The sequence below is a fragment of the Mauremys mutica genome, chromosome 10 (genome assembly GCF_020497125.1).
Source record: "Mauremys mutica isolate MM-2020 ecotype Southern chromosome 10, ASM2049712v1, whole genome shotgun sequence".
Lineage (NCBI taxonomy): Eukaryota > Metazoa > Chordata > Testudines > Geoemydidae > Mauremys > Mauremys mutica.
The window spans coordinates 62,325,839-62,346,341 of NC_059081.1; the positions used below are offsets into that span (position 1 = coordinate 62,325,839).

The window sequence follows — 20,503 nt, forward strand, 5'->3', positions numbered from 1 at the left end:
TTCTCCACATCTTTCCTGAAATGTGGCACCCAGAACTGGACACAATATTCTAGTTGAGGCCTAATCAGTGTGGAGTAGAGCGGAAGAATTACTTCTTGTGTCTTGCTTACAACACTCCTGCTAATACATCCCACCATGATGTTTGCTTTTTTTGCAACAGTGTTGCACTGTTGACTCATATTTAGCTTGTGATCCTCCCAGATCCGTTTCTGCAGTAGTCCTTCCATGTGAAAACAGAAACTATAACTCATCTCAAAACTTGCATTTAACCTCCACATGCCAGCTAAATTCATCTACTTGACATGCTGCCTTACTAGTATATAAGGCAAAAACGATTCACGTAGGTCTGCAAAATCTGTAAGAGAGGGAAGTGGCCTGAAGATTGGTAGGAAGAGACAGGCCAAGGGGAAAGTTCAGTTTGCCTGGGGAGATAATATTACTGCAGAAAGCTGCCAGAATGCAGTTTTCAACAGAATTAACCTGCTATTGGCAAAAATCCACACATCAGCATAGGCAGATGTAAGCATTTCCATGGCTATTGTAGCATGCTGTACTAGAGCCATCTGGAAACGGGGGAGGAGGGAGCTGTGGGATCCCTCTCAGGCCTTGTTTACACCAGGAATTTGCCCCAATTCCAGCTATCAGAGTAACACACATCTAGACAGGGCAAACTGATGTAATGGTGGTGACCCCCTTTTTAGCTTACTTCTAACTGGAAACACCCTATAGATGTTGCCCTCATGGCTAGCAACTAATGGCTGAAATCAGAGGAAATAAAATAGCCACACTTGGGGATGTGGGGGAGACACAAACGTCCCGCTTCAGGGCTTAGCAAACTCGAATTATTGGAGATTAGGGTTAGATCTTCATGGGAGACAAATTGTCCTGCATCTGCATATTGTGGGGCTCCGGCACCTTCCTCTGAAGCATCTGGCAGTGGTCACTGTCAAAGACAGTCTTCCGAACTAGCTGCACCACAAATCTGATTTAGTGTTTCAATTCCTATGGAAATCCTCAGTGCAGATAAGGCAAAAAGTTTGCTGCACATGTCCAGCCGGCCGAAGTACAGAGTCTCATGTTTGGATTAGGGCAGCGTCCTGATTCCCACCCCCCGTACAGTAAATGCATTTAAAAAAAATTCTCTTCAGCAGGTGGGCGGGGAACTAGGAAGCAGGGGTGCTGCAACAATTTGTATAGTGCGGCTGCTGAGAGCTACTGAACCAAACTATAAACCCTGGATATAATAGAAACCACTTCAAGCCAGGGGATGCGGGAGCACCCCCAGCACCCGTAGTTCCAGCACCTATGCTAGGAAGCTTGTCTTGTTGTTATCATATACCTCTCGGGGTATCTGTGTGATATTACCCTGCCCGAATACGTAGATCAAAAGGGGCTGTTAAAGAAACCAGGCGGGAAAGGTACAACAAAGGCCTAGGTACATCCCCTCAAACATGAGCCAGGTTTCTAGCCCTGGAAAGGAGACTTCCCAGACCCCATCCTGGCAACAGCTGAGAATCTGCAGCTTGCCAACTGCTGTCGGCTGACACAGAGACTGACTGGGAGTCAGGGACCTGCTGTAAGTTGGTGCCCAAGAGAGCAGAGGAGCGCCAGGGTTACTAAGTCATCTCTGCCCGTGGGCTGAGGAGAAAGCCAAGCGGCAGTAAGACAGTATGCATGGATCTCTGTTTTAAATCCATTGCCATTGGAGAAGCTGCTTCTGCGTCACTGCAAACGGTCACTGTCCACAGATTCCCAGCGGGAAATTCTTGCTGGTGCCAAGCCCGCTGGGCCTGCTAGGTATCCCAGTTGGCAACCAGGGGCCTGTAAGCCAGAGAGCCAGTCAGAGTGGTTGGATGCCGGAGTCCCACCTCAAAGGGAAGTGGAGGCACAGGCCTGTCACTTGGAAGGGCTGTGCTCAGGGAACTGGAAGAGGATCTCAGAAAAGGCAGACTGCCCAGGGACCGAGACAAGGCGTTTGGAATGGAGCATGCTCAGAGTTTGGATGGCAGGAGTTTGGCCCAGATTAATTAAGGATGGGATGAAACTATCCAGAGAATCCAGCCCTAATATAACTCCAGCAAACAAAGTGGAAACCAACGAGTGGCAATTTAAAATAAAAGCCAGGCAGCCTACTCCACTCCATGGCTCTGGCCGGTATTTAACTGCTTATAATGGGCTGCAGAAAGCTTATCAGTGTGGTGCTGGGTCAGCTCTCCTCTGCTCATTTGTGTCAGAGTCCCCACTGGCCAGATAACCATAATTGCCTGCTGAGCAACTAAGTCCGCTCTGGTTATTCACACAGGAGAGCAGGTATAAACAACAGCTGCTGCAGCACAGACCCAGCTGATGCCAGCTTCAAACAATTAGAAAAAGACCTCTACAGTCTTGCCACTCACTTTGGCAGAGCGGTACCAGCGTGTTGCCGAGGGGCCCGTGCTGTAAATCCCAAAGACGTCTTCAATGGGGATGCTGTTCTGTGAAAGCAGGTCAGGAGAGGGGTTTAGTCCTTGGGGTGGGTATTTTTGGGTTTGAATTAATAAATATGTAGAATCCGGATGACACCCCGTCCTGTAGAGTCCTTACCAACTAGAAGGATTTTAACTTCCAGTGTTACCCTATGGGCTAGGTACCTGATATGCACGTCTAGTGTTGCCTCATGTAGCTGCTATGGCCCCATTGACATTTGCTCTTGCGACCTGCTGCCACAGAGAAGACATAGTGGAACACAGCAGGAATCTGACTAAAACACGGCATTGCATAAAGATCAGCAAAACTTGGGGCGAGAGCATTCTGCTACCAGGACTGATTCCATTGCTCCTTCATTAGATCTGTGGATCGCTGTGCATGCCATGGGATATACTGAAACATGGGCTTTGGGAGACCACTGCGTAGCTCTGACTTGATCATTGTGCTATAATTGTTCAGACTATTATTTTATCATCAGTTTCTTTGATATTCCTTATGTTAAACGCTGTTTGTGAGACAAGATATTCACCTCCCTGTTCTCCATCAGATTGCTACATGCTAACGGTGCCTAATCTTTACTGTGTTTAACCAAAGGTTACAACTCCCATCCCTTGATGAAAATTAGACAGTTTTGTAATATTTAAAAACATATGTACATTGCATGGCCTGGCCCCTTGCACAGTACACGGCACGTCTAGTATTTTGTTCATCTGGGAAGCTGCTGGAGAACAAAAGATCTTGCTATCATTATTGCTTCCTTACCATTAAGGTCCCGGCATAAAATGATAAAATCATGGCTTCTCTCTCAGTTCGGTTGGGATAGACGTATCGGCTGTGAAGTGGCAAATTCCTATCCAGGATAATTGGAGGGAATATAAGTAAAGAGGGTTAGCCTGAAAGATATTGGTCCTGATTCATGCCTGAGTTACTCCAGTTTTACACTGGTGTAAGTCCACTGCAGGATTGGGGCCTCCGTCTGTTCATACTCACCTTTTCCCTCCTGCCAAAGGACTTTGGGCTTCTGAATCATTCAGCCACAGTAAAGCAACATTGATGGCCAAGTCGTAATGAGCCTGAAAGCAGAATAGAAAGGCAGGATGGTGCAGGAGTAAGGGCACTAGCCTCGCACTTGGGTTCAGTTTCCTACTCTGCTACAGACTTCCTATGCGACTGTAGGAAAGTCACTTAGCGCCAGATTGTTAACACTATTTAGGAACCTAGTGGGCTTTTCAAAACCACCGAGGTGCCTAAAAGTCATTGATTTCAAAATGGGTGCTGGGCACGTCGGTGCTTTAGAAATCCCACTAGGCACCTTTTAAAACTCTGGCCTGCAGTCTCTGTGCCGTAGTTCTCCATCTGTACAATAGCACTGCCCTACCTCACCTGGGGTGTGGTGAGGATAAATACCTTAAAGGCTGAGAGGTGATCGCATACTACCATGATGGGGACTACATCCACCTAGATACCGTAGATAGACTAAAAAATGCTATTTTGTAACATGTGAAACATTGTGATCAGCTGCTGCAGGGGCTGCCTGAATAGGACACCCATCTTAGCCTGTTCTAGCACCTTATCATTTGCAGATCATGAATACAGCAAAAATTGCCTCCAGGCAGGCTGAGCCCTGTGCCCTACAGCTGAAGGCTACGTTCTGCGACTTACATTTTGATGGTCTCTGAACGGAGACATAAAACTAAACGTTGGTGCTCATTCTGGGGCTTTCTGCCAGACATAAGCACAGCCATAAAGCTCCATGGCAGAATAGGGCACCCCCAGAGCTGATCCTGGGGGAATACAATATGCTAGGATAATTTAAAGGGACGCCATCCGCTTGAAAATCTAAAAGGTGTGCACCTGCCATCAGTACAACACCCAGGGTGATTATAACTGAAAGGAGGGGGAAAAACTTCTCTCTTTGTTACCTTTATGCATTTGACAGCACTCTGGGCTAGATCGTGGATTTGCCATGGGCCTCAAGTAAGGTGCAGACCTGGGACTAGAGGAGCTCCACTTGAGTCCTGATTCTCCCTTGCTCCAAGAGAAAGAAAGCTGCACCAGCCCTTTGCCAGGCACAGCTTACGTCTGCCTCTGTGCTGGTTCATCTTCATTGGCTGGCGCCTTTGGGGAGGGTGAAGTCAAGGCTTCATCTACTACCTGCTCAAAAGCCCTTCCTTATCAACTTCACATATTTTCCCCTAGCTGTACAATAGATGCTGAACTTTGTCACAGTTGACTGGTCACAGTATCCTGGGACCATCTCATAGCACGTTTATAGGGCTATAAAGTGAATAATACTGGGCTTTGCCCACCGCTAACTTCTAGATTTTTTTCCTTTACAGCTAATGTTAGCAAGTGATCTCGTAAAAATTAACTTGATCTATAAGTGAAAAAAAACTCCAGGCGTGCAACTGACTTCAGGTGAGTGGATCCCTATGTAAGGGGACTGTTATCCCCTTACTAACATTCAGTGAGGGTGTTTTGGTTGCTAGCTCCCAGTACGAAAAGGGGAAGGGTCGATGGGAAATCAGGAGCCTGAGATTGACAGTCCCCAGGAACAATGGGGAGAGGTCAACGCTCCAGGTCAGCCTGATTGACAGGGCGGGCAGGCTAATCCGGGAGTCAGGAGGTCAGGGGGGTTCCGTCCTCTGTGTGAGCTGGAATTGCCTGGGTCAGACAGAGTGGGGCGAGAGGGCAGGGGCCCAAGCTGAGCTGCTGTGAGCGGAGCTGCAGCCCCAAAGCCAGAGCACAGCCCTGAGAGAGCAGACCTGCCCTGGGAGCAGAGCTGCAGCAACCAGAGCCAGAGGGGCCAGAGAAGCAGCCCAGGGAGCAGGTCAGTGCTGGGAGCAGAGTCATAGAAGCAGCCTGCAGCGCAGATCCTGTGCTGGGAGCAGAGCTGCAGCAACCAGAGCCAGAGGGGCCAGAGAAGCAGCCCAGGGAGCTGAAGGAAGAGCAGCAGCAGCAGCAGCCATGCTGAGGCAGAGTCAGGGGCGGCTCTAGGAATTTGGCCACCCCAAGCACACTGGTCCCGCGGCTCCGGGGGACCTCTTGCAGACGTGCCTGCGGAGAGTCTGCTGGTCCCGTGGCTCCGGTGGAGCAGAGGTCCACCGGAGCCGCAGGACCATCTGACCCTCCACAGGCATGCCTACGGGAGGTCCACCGGAGCCGCGGGACGAGCGGACCCTCCGCAGGCATGCCTGCGGGAGGTCCACCAGAGCCGCGGGACGAGCGGACCCTCCGCAGTCATGCCTGCGGGAGGTCCACCTGTCCCGTGGCTCCGGTGGACCTCCCGCAGGCATGACTGCGGAAGGTCCGCCGGAGCCGCCTGCCGGCAAAATGCCGCCCCAAGCACGCGCTTGGCGCGCTGGGGTCTGGAGCCAGCCCTGGGCAGAGTGGAGCTCCCAGCTGGGCTGGGGCTGGGGCTGGAGCAGTCCGGAGCTGGGTGCAGTGAGCAGCTGGGGAGAGCGAGGGGGACCCTGGGCAGTGGGCCCAGCACAGGGAGATGCCTCAGCCAAGAGGCTCTGCAGGCCAGACTTGGAGGGGGATCGTAACCCTGACAGGGCGGGGGCGACGCTGGGAAGAAGGCTCCTGCCACCTAGAGCCTGATAGTGTGTGGCAGCCGCCAGAGCAAGTGTCCAACTCACAGCATCCCTGCAGCACAGCCAGGGCCTGAGGAGGAGGCCTGGGACCTACAAGGAACTGCCCTGACATTCCAGGGACATTGTTTGTGATGTTTCCTGCCACAGAGTGGGGTGATGTGTTTCCTTTAACCTTTCCCATGTTTCCTTATTCCTTTTTAAACTAATTGTTAATTAAATAAACTGTATTGCTTTAAATCGTATGTAATGATCAGTGGGTCAGGAAAGCATCCAGTGCAGAGAGAGCACCCCGGAGTGGGGACACCCCAGTCCCTGACCTAGTTGACCACAGCAAGGTTGGGGGTCGAGCCCCCCAGGAATCCTGGGCCCAGCCTTGTTGGGGTTACAAGGACTCTGCCAGATAGGAGAGTGCAAGGGGAGTCCTCGAGGGCAGGGAGGCCTCTGGGTAAAGGAAGTGGGAGCGAGGACTCAGATCCTTCCGCTAGCCCATTTCACCGGGGTAGTGCAGAAGCCAGGAAAGTTCCCCACAATAGCGGGACCATTCCCCCGCTTATACCTGTAATCATGTAAAGTCATCATATCGCTAAAAACAAGTTTTCAGAGAAGTTTGTAAAATAATGGATATCTTCCATCCACAAGTGTAATAACAGGAAGAAATCCTGGCTCCAATGAAGTCAGTGGGAGTCTTGTACTTCACAAACATTACCTAACTAATCCTCACACGACAATCACCATGTGGTAGGTTTCATAACTTATATTTTTATCCCAGAAGGGATAATTATGAGCGTCTAGTTTGATCTCCTGAGCAGCACAGGGCTGTGGAATGTTACCCAGGAATTTCTGCATCAAGATCAAGTAGCAGATAAATGTTACTTCCATGTTATAGATGGGGAAACTGAGGCTAAATGGCTTGGCCTTGGCCAAAGAAGGCCTCATTAAGCCTGTTTAAGCTACTAAACTGACTGCTGTAAGCATGATTGTTTAATACAGTTGGTCCCCAAGGAACTACACCACATAGTTTGCTTCTGTCTGTTTGAATTAGATCCAATTGAGTTAATACCAGGTAAATCGGCTAATTTTAGCTCTCATAAGGCAAAAGAGCTGGAATAACATTTTCAAAAAGTGACTAAGTGACTCAGGAACTTAGGAGTCTAGGGTCATTGAAAGTCAGTGGGATTTAGGAACCTGTCTCTTTTGAAAAGGGGATTCAGATACTTTTGAAAATGTTATATGCAACTGATCTCTAGATAGTTTCCCTCTCTTCTAGATAAAACACATTTGCTTACGGATTAATAGCAAGTTATTTAACTGCATCAAACCAGGCACCCTTCAGTTCTTTCATTCAGGAATTAAGAATGCAAGATTAGAATAAGAAATGGTCTGGTTACCATATCATCGAGAAAGGTGGGCTGCTGTCTTCCTTTCGGGTCGAATTCATTTTCCCGAAGTCTGATGCCAACATAATCTCCCCTAAAAGCAAGAGAGCAGCTTTGAGTTACAGCCTGTGCTATGCAATCCACTGCATTGGCAACTCTCACAATCAGGGCTGTGTTTACTGTAGTTCAAAGCTTCACAATCTGCAAGGTTCAGCAGGTATCCCAGCTGCCGATGGCAGCCTCGTTCTGACGTGGAAAGCCTGTTATTCTTCTTCGAGTGATTGCTCCAATGCATTCCAGTTAGGTGTGCGCGCCGCGCGTGCACAGCATCTCGGAACTTTTTTCCCTAGCAACCCCGGCGGGCCGGCTGGGCGCCCCCTGGAGTGGCGCCGCTATTGCGCTAAATATATACCCCAGCCGGCCCGTCCGCTCCTCAGTTCCTTCTTACCGCCCGTGACGGCCAGTTGGAACTGTGGAGTGCTCTTCGTTCTCCACGATCCCTAGCGTTTGTATCTCTTGTATATAGTTAGTTTTTGTAGTTAGTTTAACAGTTTAGATAGTTGGTTAGTATAGATAAGGTGAAAAAGGGGGGTTTCCTCTTTTTACCTCACCCGGTGCGGGCTCATGCCCAAGGCACCGGGCTTTAAGCCCTGCGCGGCGTGCCAGAAGCCCATGCCCATCGGAGACCCGCACGACGCCTGTCTCCGTTGCCTGGGAGAAGGGCATAGAACGGACAAGTGTTCAATCTGCCTGACTTTTAAACCGCGGACCCGAAAGGAGCGGGACATCCGTCTAAAGCAGATTTTAATGGAAGCGTCGCTTCGACCACCGGCACTGTCTGCGCCGGCACCGCGAACTGCCTCGGTGCAGAGCGCACCGGCGGCACCGAGCCGCTCCACCTCCGCGGCGCCGCCAATACAGAAGGCGGCTAAGCAGTCGCGGCACCGCTCGCTTTCGCCGAAGAAGCAGCACAGGCAGTCGAAAGCAGTAGCGCAGGCCCGCTCTGAGGACTCTGCAAGAAAGGTTGCACAGTCGGCGGCACCTGCGGTGCCAGTGCACGGGCTGTGCACCGGACCCTTGACTCCGGCGCCGCAAGGCCCGTCGAGTCCGGCACCGCCACGCTCCCCGGTACCGTCCGCGGTTGAGCCCCGGCTACCATCAACGCCGGAGACATTCGCCTCTGCAAGAGACCTGATCCAGCTGATAGAGGCACCAGGCCTCCGGCCCCCGGCACCGCCGGTGCGGGCTGTCGTGTCGGCGGGGAAGCCGGCCAGGATGACCCGGCCACCGTCCCTGGACAGGCAGCATGGACGTCGCTCCCGGTCTCGTTCCCGGTCCCGCGGCAGGTCTCCATCCAGGCGCTCGCGATCTCGGCACCGCTCACCTTCGCGGTGCCGGTCGCCATCAAAACGCCGGTCGCAGTCCCGGTACCGCTCGTCATCGCGGTACCGGTCGTACTCCCGACGCCGCACGAGATCCAGGTCGCCATCGCGTCGGCGCCATCAGAGATCGCCGTCCCGGCACCGCTCCTGGCACCGTGATTCGCGCGCCCGTTCGTGGCACCGTCGATCTCAATCCCGGTCGAGCTCCCGGCACCGGTCGAGCTCCCGGCACCGATTGGGCTCCCGGCACCGGTCGAGCTCCCGGCACCGTGGCGGACGCTACTCCAGGTCCCCTACCCGGTACCGGCCGGAGCAACCTCGTGCTTCTCTGCCTCCCGGGGACGGACTGCCCCATTCGGCAGCGCACTCTGCGAGTGCTTCGGCACCGCCCTGGCCTTCTCGACCCGAGTCGGTCGCTTCGGGCACGCATGGCTACGGACTCCTGCCGCCCACCCCACGGGACAATCCTCAAGGGGCACAACCGTGGGGCTTTTGGGTGCCATGGGCCCAGTACGAGGCCCAGGGGGTGCCTTTTCCACCTAGGCCCCCCACGGCGGAGCGCAGAGCCCCAGAGGCGACGATTTCCAGACCGGCCCCTTCGCCACAGGCGGCGGATGCTGTGGCGTCGGAATCCCAGGACCAGACACAGCCCGCACCCTCAGGTGGGCAGGTGGTGAACCCCTCTGACGAACCGGTCGTCCAAGGGTTGTCCTCCTCGTCCTCGCCTGATGAGGCGGTGGCCGGTGCAACAACTAAGGAGCCTCCGCCAATTGACGTAAGAGCTCACCAGGACCTCCTTCGTCGTGTGGCGAAGGCGATGGCCTTGCCCATAGAGGAGGTGCACAAGGACGAGGACCCTATCACCAATGTGGTTGAGGCCGACACGCCGGTGAGGGTTGCACTTCCGTTTGTACGGACGGTGCAAAAGAACGCCACCACTATCTGGCAGACACCAGCATCCGTGCCCCCTACAGCCCGTGGGGTTGAGCGAAAGTACTCTGTCCCTCCCACGGGCTATGAATACTTGTACATGCATCCGACCCCGGACTCCCTGGTAGTCCAGTCGGTTAATGACAGGGAGCGGCACGGTCAACCGGCTTCCGCGCCCAAGTCAAAGGACGCGAAGCGTATGGACCTGCTGGGCCGAAAGGTCTATTCTGCAGGAGGCCTGCAAATGAGGATTGCCAACCAGATGGTCCTCCTCGCCAGGTACGTCTTTGACATCCTGACGTCCCTGGCGAAGTTCACCGAGCTCCTGCCGTCAGCCTCCAGACAGGAGTTCGCAGCCATGTTGGAGGAGGGACGAAGATCGTCCAGATCCTCTATTTCGGCCGCACTCAACGCTGCAGACTCGGGGGCGAGGACCTTGGCGTCCGGGGTCACGATGCGGCGTATCGCCTGGCTGCAGTCTTCCACCTTGCCGCCGGAGATCCAATACACGTTGCAGGACCTCCCCTTTGACACTAAAGGGCTGTTCTCTGAAAAGACGGATTCTAGGATCCAAACTTTAAAGGACGGCCGTATCGCAATACGCACGTTAGGCATGCATACACCGGCGACGCAGCGTAGGCCCTTCAGACCACAGCCCTCCCGACCGGCCTACCAGTCCCGGTATCGGCCCTACAACAGCCGACGTCCGGCCCAAAATCGCCGTCGACCGTCCGGCAACCGCCGCAACCAGGGCCAGGCCGCTTCAAAGGCCCCTCAGGGCGCCAAGCAGGCCTTTTGATGGGACGCTCGAGGACGGCCCATCACTCTCCCAACCGGATCCTTCCCCTCTGTTTCACAATCGCCTTTCCCATTTCTTTTCGGCGTGGTCCCGGTTAACGTCGGACAACTGGGTGCTCCAGACAGTCCAGTCGGGATACCGCCTGCAATTTGTTTCGCCCCCGCCTTCCCACCCACCCTCCCTGTCCCTCTTCAGGGACCCCTCTCACGAGCAATTCCTCCTACAGGAGGTCCAGACTCTGTTGAGCGTGGGTGCCATAGAGGCAGTGCCTCAGGACAGAAGGGGCAGGGGATTCTACTCCCGTTATTTTCTCATCCCCAAAGCGAAAGGCGGGCTACGTCCTATTCTGGACCTTCGAGAGCTGAACAAGTACCTGCTCAAGCCCAAGTTTCGCATGGTCACTCTGGGGACCATCATTCCCTCTCTGGATCCGGGAGACTGGTTTGCCGCCCTCGACATGAAGGACGCCTACTTCCATGTCGCGATCTATCCTCCGCATCGTCGTTACCTTCGGTTTGTGCTCAACGACACCCACTACCAGTTCACGGTGTTGCCGTTCGGACTGTCCACAGCCCCGAGGGTGTTTACCAAATGCATGGCGGTGGTCGCCGCAGCCCTCCGACGTCGTCAGATGCACGTTTATCCCTATCTCGACGACTGGCTGGTTCGAGGCCAGTCCCGGCAACTTGTGATGGGCAACGTGGCAGAGATCCTGTCTCTCTTTCAGCGGCTCGGTCTTCTCATCAACACAGAGAAGTCCACTTTGATTCCGACGCAGCGGGTGGAGTTCATCGGAGCGGTCCTCGACTCCACGACGGCCAGAGCCTGCCTCCCTCGCGCTCGGCACCACACGATGGTCTCCATCATCCGGGACCTCGTCGCCTTCCCAACCACGACGGTGCGCTCCTGCCTCCGCCTCCTGGGCCACATGGCTTCGTGCACGTATGTCACAGCATACGCGCGGCTCCACCTCCGCCCGTTCCAGTCTTGGCTCGCGTCGGTGTACCGCCCTCATCGAGACCCCATCGACATGGTGGTCACGGTCACCAGAACGACCCTCGAGTCCCTCCGCTGGTGGCTCGACCCGGACGTCGTGTGTGCGGGAGTCCCATTTCACCCTCCTCGGCCGTCCGCTACTTTGACCACGGACGCCTCAGCGCTCGGTTGGGGGGCCCACCTGGGCGATCTCCACACGCAGGGCCTGTGGTCGGTCCAGGAGCTCGCCCTGCACATCAACGTTCGCGAGCTACGCGCCATTCGCCTGGCCTGTCGCACCTTCTGCGCCCGCCTCCAAGGTCGTTGTGTGACAGTATTCACGGACAACACCACCGCGATGTTCTATGTGAACAAGCAAGGCGGAGCCCGCTCCTCCCCCCTCTGCAAGGAAGCGATGCTCCTGTGGGACTTCTGCGTGACCCACTCAATTCACCTGGAAGCATCCTTTCTTCCGGGAGTGCAGAACAACGCGCTGGCCGATCATCTCAGCAGGTCGTTCCTCTCCCACGAGTGGTCTCTCCGTCCAGATGTCGTCCAAACAATCTTCCGGAGGTGGGGGTTTCCCCAAGTAGACCTCTTCGCCTCCAAAGACAACAGGAAGTGCCACCGGTTTTGCTCATTCCAGGGTCGCTCGCCAGGCTCCCTGTCGGACGCCTTCCTTTGTCACTGGAGGGATCGCCTCCTCTACGCCTTCCCTCCCTTTCCGCTCGTCCACCGAGTGCTCCTGAAGCTTCGGAGAGACCGGGCCCACGTCATTCTGATCGCGCCGGCCTGGCCGAGGCAGCACTGGTACACCCTGCTGCTCGAGCTCTCCGTTCGGGAGCCCATCCCTCTTCCGTTGTGGCCGGACCTCATCACCCAGGATTTCGGCAGACTCCACCATCCGAACCTGCAGTCCCTCCATCTTACAGCTTGGTACCTGAGTGGCTGACCCACACGGAGAGGGACTGCTCTGCAGCGGTTCAACAGGTCCTGCTCGAGAGCAGAAAGCCTTCCACTCGCTCCACTTACCTGGCGAAGTGGAAGAGGTTTGCTCTCTGGTGTGATCACCGAGGTCTTAATCCCTTCCTGGTACCGGTCCCTACCATTCTGGACTACCTCTGGAACCTTAAGGAGCAAGGTCTAGCGGTCTCCTCCTTGAGAGTCCATCTGGCAGCGGTATCCGCCTTTCGTCCCTCCGTGGAAGGTCGGTCCATCTTCTCGAACCGGATGGTTTCCCGTTTCCTCAAGGGCTTGGACCGCTTGTACCCGCCGGTGCGGCGCCCTGCCCCGACCTGGGACTTGAACCTCGTTTTGACCAAGCTGATGGGTCCTCCGTTCGAGCCCTTGGCCACATGCTCCCTGCTCTACCTCTCGTGGAAAACGGCTTTCCTCGTGGCCATTACTTCAGCGAGGCGAGTTTCAGAGCTTCGCGCCCTAACGGCGAATCCGCCGTACACGGTCTTCCATACGGACAAGGTGCAGCTGCGCCCTCATCCGGCCTTTCTCCCGAAGGTGGTGTCAGCATTCCATCTCAGTCAGGAGATCTTCCTCCCGGTATTCTTCCCGAAGCCGCATGCCTCGCCTCGGGAACAGCAGCTACATACGCTCGACGTCCGTAGGGCGCTCGCCTTCTACATTGAGCGGACTAAGTCCTTCCGGCGTTCGCCCCAGCAGTTCGTCGCGGTGGCTGACCGCATGAAGGGAGATGCGATATCCGCCCAGCGGATTTCCTCCTGGGTCACTGCGTGTATCCGGACCTGCTACGAGCTGGCTCGTGTACCACCAGGCCGTGTCACTGCACACTCGACGAGGGCACACGCCTCATCTCTGGCCTTCCTGGCCAACGTCCCAATCCAGGACATCTGTCGAGCGGCCACCTGGTCTTCGGTGCACACCTTCGCCTCCCATTACGCGTTGGTGCAGCAGTCTCGAGACGACGCAGCCTTCGGCTCTGCAGTATTACACTCCGCCACGTCTCACTCCGACCCCACCACCTAGGTAAGGCTTGGGAATCACCTAACTGGAATGCATTGGAGCAATCACTCGAAGAAGAAAAGACGGTTACTCACCTGTAGTAACTGTTGTTCTTCGAGATGTGTTGCTCCAATCCATTCCAGACCCGCCCTCCTTCCCCACTGTCGGAGTAGCCGGCAAGAAGGAACTGAGGAGCGGACGGGCCGGCTGGGGTATATATTTAGCGCAATAGCGGCGCCACTCCAGGGGGCGCCCAGCCGGCCCGCCGGGGTTGCTAGGGAAAAAAGTTCCGAGATGCTGTGCACGCGCGGCGCGCACACCTAACTGGAATGGATTGGAGCAACACATCTCGAAGAACAACAGTTACTACAGGTGAGTAACCGTCTTTTTTTGCAATCTCAGCTTCCATCTCTGTACTCTGAGCTATGGACCTGGCTGTCTGCATCCCCCGAAGGCTTAGAAATAAAGGGAGAGGGCAGTGATAAGCAGAGTATTCAGACTGAGGGCCTGCTTAGGACAGGCTTCGCTGGCTCTTTGCTGGTGTTGCTGTTGCAATAAAAGCAACGAGCATACAGTAGGGATGTCACTGCACAACCACCAGCCTGAAAGGGCTGCTTCATTTGGGTTTCTGAAGCTGCAACCTGGACTCAGACTGGGGCGTACTCACTCAAACAAGGAGCCTCAGTGAAGTCAGGTGTGAGCCTCCTATTGAATATAATGGAAGTTGAATTACATCCCTGGAGAAGCTGTACGTGGAGAGGAACCCAGACTCTCTAGATCTAAGAGCAGGACCGTCTACTACGTCAGGTAAAGGATGTAGCCTGTTAGCTTAAAGGCAGTAATTCTAGTGCCCAGACCCTACCTGTTTGTGTGGTGCAGGCACTAGACAGGAACCATAACCCACATTGCCAGCATGAGTTCTCTATGTGCATAGCTCAGGGCAGTGGTAGGCTCTGAATCATGGAGGTTTACCTATCTAGTGCATATAAAAGGAGGACAGTGGGAGCTGGTGAGCATGCCCAGGGAAGGCTTCCCAGACTTTCCACAAGGGAAAGCCGGAGGACACATGTAAGGTATGTCGGACAGGACCTTTAGAACACAGTCATTGCTATAGTGCAGTATGGGAACTACCTGGCAGTCGGTACTTACAAGAGTTTTTCAATCTCTTTTTTTAGGCGTTTCCTTTCCATGGATGGGGGGGGGAGTGTTCTAGTTGGTGGGGAGGCTGCCGCAATCCAGACGGTGTACTAAGATCCAGCCTAAAGAGTAAAAGGAACAGAAAGACAGATCACTATGTGTCAATATCACAAGGACTGAACCAAAGCCATCGATGAATTAGCACAAACTCTTTCAATACCCCTGCAAAAACATGGGTGCCGCAGAAGTGGCAGAGGAGTAGTATGCCAGTGGGGATGTAACAGGAAAGGAAAGCAGACAAGACATTCTGGTAACACAAGTAAACAACAGCCGTAACAGTTCAGGGTATCCTTGGGCCAAGCCTTGAACGTGAGGGTGAGGAGTTTGACCATGATGTGAAATGTGGCAGGAAGCCAGTGCAGGGATTGGAGCAGGGAGGGGCGACATCTCTTTTAGGTAGGACACCTGTAAGCTTACGTGTTTCTAGAGCACCCATCACAGCAGCATCTACATAGTTAAGTAATTTAGATGTGTCTAGTATTGTCCTCCATACAGGGCATCAGAACAGATCCTGCTCACCAACTCCCACCTCCTAAGGCTTTTCCTGTTTCTCCATCCACCTAATGTGGGAGTATTAGTAGTCCCTGAGTGACAGGACTGGAAACGGGGGCAAAGGAGATGATTTTGGTTGAATGGGTTGGAAAGAGGACAGGCTGGACAGGAGAAGGCTACAGCAGGCCAGGGTGGGGATAACAAGGGTATGAGCCACAGTTATGGCAATGTTTTGTACATGATTAACAAGTCAAATTACCTGCATTACTTCCCCTCGACCATGGGTTTACAGAGTTCATGAAACCACAAACATTTAGGTTCAAACATGCAGTGAGAACGCTGTTTATATGTGTGTCTAATGTGCCCACCAACACTGTATGTAGGTGCCCTCTTTAATAGGCATCAAAAACGACAGCATTTATGTACAGCATTAGCACAATTGCTAAAAAAAATGCCAACACAGTTTCTTGCCATGAACCGATTAAAAGTAGCACAACGATTTCTGTAAATATTCTGGGCCAGATCCTCATCTGCTGTAAATCAGTGTCGTTTCATTAACTTCAATGAAGCCAAGAGGATTGAGATGATTTTTTCCATCTGAAGCGTGGCCCCAATGTTTATTAATGCAGCATGTAAGAACGTTGTGGCTTGGCCAGATTGCATACACCAAATAAATAAATGAACCCTTCCATTTAATTAAGGAGGGGGTTTCAAAGCAGTTCAGAGCATGTCAGATTAAGGAATCCAAGGCCTCCCTTTTGAAAGCTGCTCAAAAATCACACCGTATCTTTCTGTCATTTGAGAGTCTCTCAGAAAAAGGGAATCCACTGATAACTGTAAAGATGCTCAGAAACATAATTATCTAGTTAATAATCCTACCGACAGGACTGCATACCGTCTTTTTACGCACACACACATGCACGGTATATGAGAAATGGTCCATTACCTGCGTCAGACTCTCTGTCTTGTACAATGGTTATTAAAACGATCGGGCCTTTGGAACCGCTCTATTTCCTGGTAGTTTTATGATGGAATTCACTCTTGATGCTGTTGTTCCTCCTTTGCCTCTGCTGCAGCTGAAGGAATCTAGGCTGCTGCTTCGCACAAAGCTGAAGTTTTCTTCTGTTGCTTAGAAACAATGCTCTGAATGGGGAGAAATAAAAAAATAAGTGTGTGCCCTAAGGTGGGGCTCTGGGCCTGGCGTCTAAGTGATCCTTTTACATGTCCAGGCATTGGGTTTCACAGGGGAATGGCTGGCCTGAAACATTGACGACTGGCTGACAAGGGAGATCGAGTCCCTCACTCTGAGCTGTGATGAATCTAATTGCTGGTAAAAGTAGCTACCTGTATGAAGCAGATGTGGGGGATGGGGAGTACTAACTTACAAGAGGGAAATCCTGGCCCCTGGGAAGAAATGGCAACTGTCCCATTGACTTCAATGGAGCCAGGATTTCCCCTTCAGAGATTAAGGCTAATGTGACTAACTGAATCACCCACAATTTTAACCCAGTTGATACTTATACTCGTGGGATCAGGAAAAATTCAAAAAAGCAAACACACCCCAAACAACCAAGAAAATCCCATCATTGCCACCCACTAAAATCTGGCCATGATATAGCTCATAAAAGACCATGATCAACAGCAAATCATCAAACCAATTAGCTGGAAGGAAAGAAAGCTCAATCGGCTTATATTACAGTAGGTTTGCAGTTTGTGGACCACACCTTGCCATGGGGGAAAGGCTTGTTGTGCTCCAGGGACCCTGAGAGCTATGCCAGTGTGAGTTTTAACTCCTGATAGGGCCACGCAAATTGGACAGGTCAAAGGGTAGGGAGCAGATGAAAAGAAGGCTGGGGGGTGGAGCAATAGGCCAACAACCTATCCTTATAAAAGAGTTAAATTATAGACACACAAGGTAGCCATTCTGGCAAAACGCATGATAGAGAAGGATGGAGGAGCCTTGTTTGTGCCCTAGATTGGATTATAATGTTGCCTCCAATAGGCCCAAAGAAATCCAGTGTAAAAATCTCCATAATATCATCTGATTTACTGTTATTAGCGGCTGTCTAGTAAACACCCCATATATTATGTACAGAATTGGTACCGTATTTTCTCTTCTTCATTTTCTTTCACCTCTCCACTATCGTGCAATCTCTTGTTCCAAGTCCTGTAGCTTCATGACCATTGTTTTCTGGAAAGGGGCCTTTTCCAAAACAGGTTCCCATCAGGTTCTCTATTAACCTGATACTATAGGCTGTGTCTATGCTTGTAACGGAGCTGGGTTCAACATCTGGGGCCTCAATCTGTTTGACGTCAGTTTAACTCCATTGACTTCAGTGGAGTTGCTTTAAGGAAATCAAGCTCCCAAAGACACAGCCTGCCCACTGCATCTCCTTCATTTAAATATGGTTGGCTGCTTGTGGAAATGGGACTAGCCCTGATGCAAAATGCAGACTCTCATTCAAAGTGAGACTGAGCTGCATTGGGTGTGGGCCATAGTTTTACCCAGTTTACATCAGTGTTCCAAGATTCTCCTGTGATGTGCTTCCATATGAACTACCACTGATTGCATTAGGGCGTTGTGTTTGTCTAACTCTATGCAGTTACATCACCTCCCCTTGGTACAAGCCCATTGTTAATGAAGTCCCAGGAATCTGATTACATTTGCAATTCTTTGAGATCAGAAGGTGCAATAGAAAAGTACATTCAATTCTGTTTTCTACATTTGAGCCCTGGTCTACATGGGGGGGGAGGGGGGAGAATTGATCTAAGTTATACAACTTCAGCTACGTGAATAACGTAGCTGAAGTCAGTGTACTTAGATCAACTTACTGTGGTGTCTTCACTGCGGTGAGTCGACTGCTGACGCTCCCCCCGTCGACTCTGCCTGCGCCTCTCGTGATGCTGGAGTACAGGAGTTGATGGGAAAGGGCTCAGGGATCGATTTATGGTGTTTATACTAGACACGATAAATCGATCCCCGCTGGATCGATCGCTGCCCACCAATCCGGCGGGTAGTGTAGACATACCCATATTGACCTATACTGCCAGTGATTCAGCAGGGTGAGCAATGAAGCAATTGGTCACCTGTGGCCCATCATTTGTACACCGTGTAGCTACGAAATTGTTACCAAATCACAGAATTTCAGCCCTCACATGGAGCTTTATCAATCCATCCCTGAATGGAGTTGCAAAGGAGTTAACTCATTAAGCTTATTCACAATCCATGAGCCTTAGTGATCACAAGTTAATACATTCCTCAAAACTGCTATGCAAAAGTAACAACATGTATCTGCAGAGAGGGCTAGCTCAGTGGTTTGAGCATTGGTCTATTAAACCCAGTGTTGTGAGCTCAATCCTTGAGGGAGCCACTTAGGGATCTGGGGCAAAATCAGTACTTGGTCCTGCTAGTAAAGACAGGGGGCTGGACTTGATGACCTTTCAAGGTCCCTTCCAGTTCCAGGAGATCAGATATTTCCATTTGTTTATTAGGCAGGAGAGAGAGCTCAGTGGTTTGAGCATTGGCCTGCTAAACCCAGGGTTGTGAGTTCAAACCTTGAGCAGGGTCATTTGGGGAACTGGGGTAAAAATCTAGGGACTGGTCCTGCTTTGAGCAGGGGGTTGGACTAGATGACCTCCTGAGGTCCCTTCCAACCCTATGATTCTATGTATTATTTAGAGCTCAGGCAGAGAGCTGTCATTCAAATTCCCACAGTAGCATGAGGAAGATTCAGTCTGTCACTATCACCTACATTTCCCATTCTGATTCTGTCTGCATTGCAGTTTTAAATTGCTATTCCTTAAGGAAATGTGCATAACTTTTAACTGATTTTCTTTACTTCATTTTATGTGAAGCATTGGTTTCATATAATATTTGCTTGACAGTTGTACTGAAAACACCAATTGTTAGATGAGAGAATTTTGACTTGTTTAGAAAGTATTGATGTATTTGCCACCTGGGTCAAAATTTTAAATAAACTATTTCTAAAAAATGTTCTCTTAACATGTGGTCACATGTCATCCTTTCATCAGAAAGAGAGGAAACACACCATACTTGGATAGGTGTTGGATCCTGCAGTTTGGTCTATAGAAGTACCAAACCTAAATTTGGGGTCAAATTTGAGCTGAAAGAATTCCTTTAAAATAAGCCTCCAACTTTAGGAGGTTTTGTTATACTTCTATCATTCATTTTAATACTTTAAAAAATACATTGTTTTTTCTACACTTCATACAAAAATGTTCTATAGTATTGCCAACCTCAAGCCAGGTGGATTAAAAATTGATAATTTAAAAATTAATCATTAAAACGAATAAATTAATATTTTATTTAAATCAGATTTTTGATGTTATTTAAATTATATATTAAAAATAATGAGGATTAGAAACCTACTTAAAAATAAATAAAGCTGAGAGATCTCATATGATCAAATGACTCCAGGAGCTGGAGCTTTAAGAAAAAACAACAACCAGCACAAGACACTAAAGAAAATCTCATGAATTGACAACACTGGTTCTGACTCTTCCTGACACACACTTACAGTCTTCATTACCAGATATAGGGCCCAATTCTTCAACTGTTTCTATGCAGAATCCCCCACATGTGGTCTATATCATTTTGTTTTTAAATTCTCATCTGATGCTTATTATTTGGTTCCACTTTTTTATCTTTTGAAAGAACAGCTACCTATGCACTATTGTGTTACAAAACTTGATAAAAAAATAAACGGAAACCGCTCCTTTTAACCCAAAACACTTGCTGTTATTTTTGCAACACAGACACCGCAGTATTGTGCTCCTGCGTGAGAACAAATCGGATCAGAGACAAAAAAAAGTGAAGCTGTCAGGCCTGTAAGCCAGGAGAAATCCAGCAGGGAAGCTGACCGTGCAGCGAGTGAAACAGAAAATGTATTTTACAAAAGCCCTTCCGCGTTAATGGTGTAAAGGTGGGAGCTGAAACAAAGGCAACGCTTCTCTTTCACGCGGGCTTTTTAAGCGGATGGCCTCTCTCTAAAGAAACCTCATTCGCACAGCAAAAGGCTCGTGTGTTTGTCTGGGCTGGAGCTGCACCCGGGGAGCCCCCGCCCTGAAGGGGGGCGGCCGGGGCTGCCGCAGCTGTGGAACGATTGACACAGCGAGGTCACGTGAGCCAGTTCAAATCGCAACACGCCCGCGAAGCTCCTATCCGCGGCCGAGCCTGGGCGAGCCCCGGCCGATCCGAGCCGAGCCGATCGCGGCGCGGGATGCTGCTCGTGCCGCTCCGCCCAGGGACAGGCGCCTGTTAGGGCCGGCCCGGGCCGGGGGAGCTGTTTTACA

At 51.5% G+C, this 20,503-nt stretch overlaps 1 protein-coding gene across 4 annotated transcripts in view; it reads right to left on the reverse strand.

Moving 5' to 3' along the window:
• Positions 1–18,066, reverse strand: part of LOC123378389 (gamma-crystallin C-like) — a 40,760-nt gene extending 22,694 nt beyond the window's left edge. The window contains exons 1-7 of one of the 4 annotated variants that reach the window (XM_045032093.1): positions 18,023–18,066; positions 16,137–16,333; positions 14,651–14,760; positions 7,451–7,532; positions 3,457–3,539; positions 3,229–3,316; positions 2,397–2,474 (exon numbers count right to left, since the gene is read on the reverse strand). In XM_045032093.1, coding sequence (XP_044888028.1) covers positions 2,397–2,474; positions 3,229–3,316; positions 3,457–3,539; positions 7,451–7,532; positions 14,651–14,691 — 372 coding nt within the window. In that variant the 5' untranslated portion in view covers positions 14,692–14,760; positions 16,137–16,333; positions 18,023–18,066. Of the gene's footprint in view, positions 1–2,396; positions 2,475–3,228; positions 3,317–3,456; positions 3,540–7,450; positions 7,533–14,650; positions 14,761–16,136; positions 16,409–18,022 lie in introns of those variants that run through there. The other 3 variants (XM_045032095.1, XM_045032094.1, XM_045032096.1) reach the window with 3 other exon arrangements.
• Between the last annotated feature and the right edge of the window lie 2,437 nt (positions 18,067–20,503).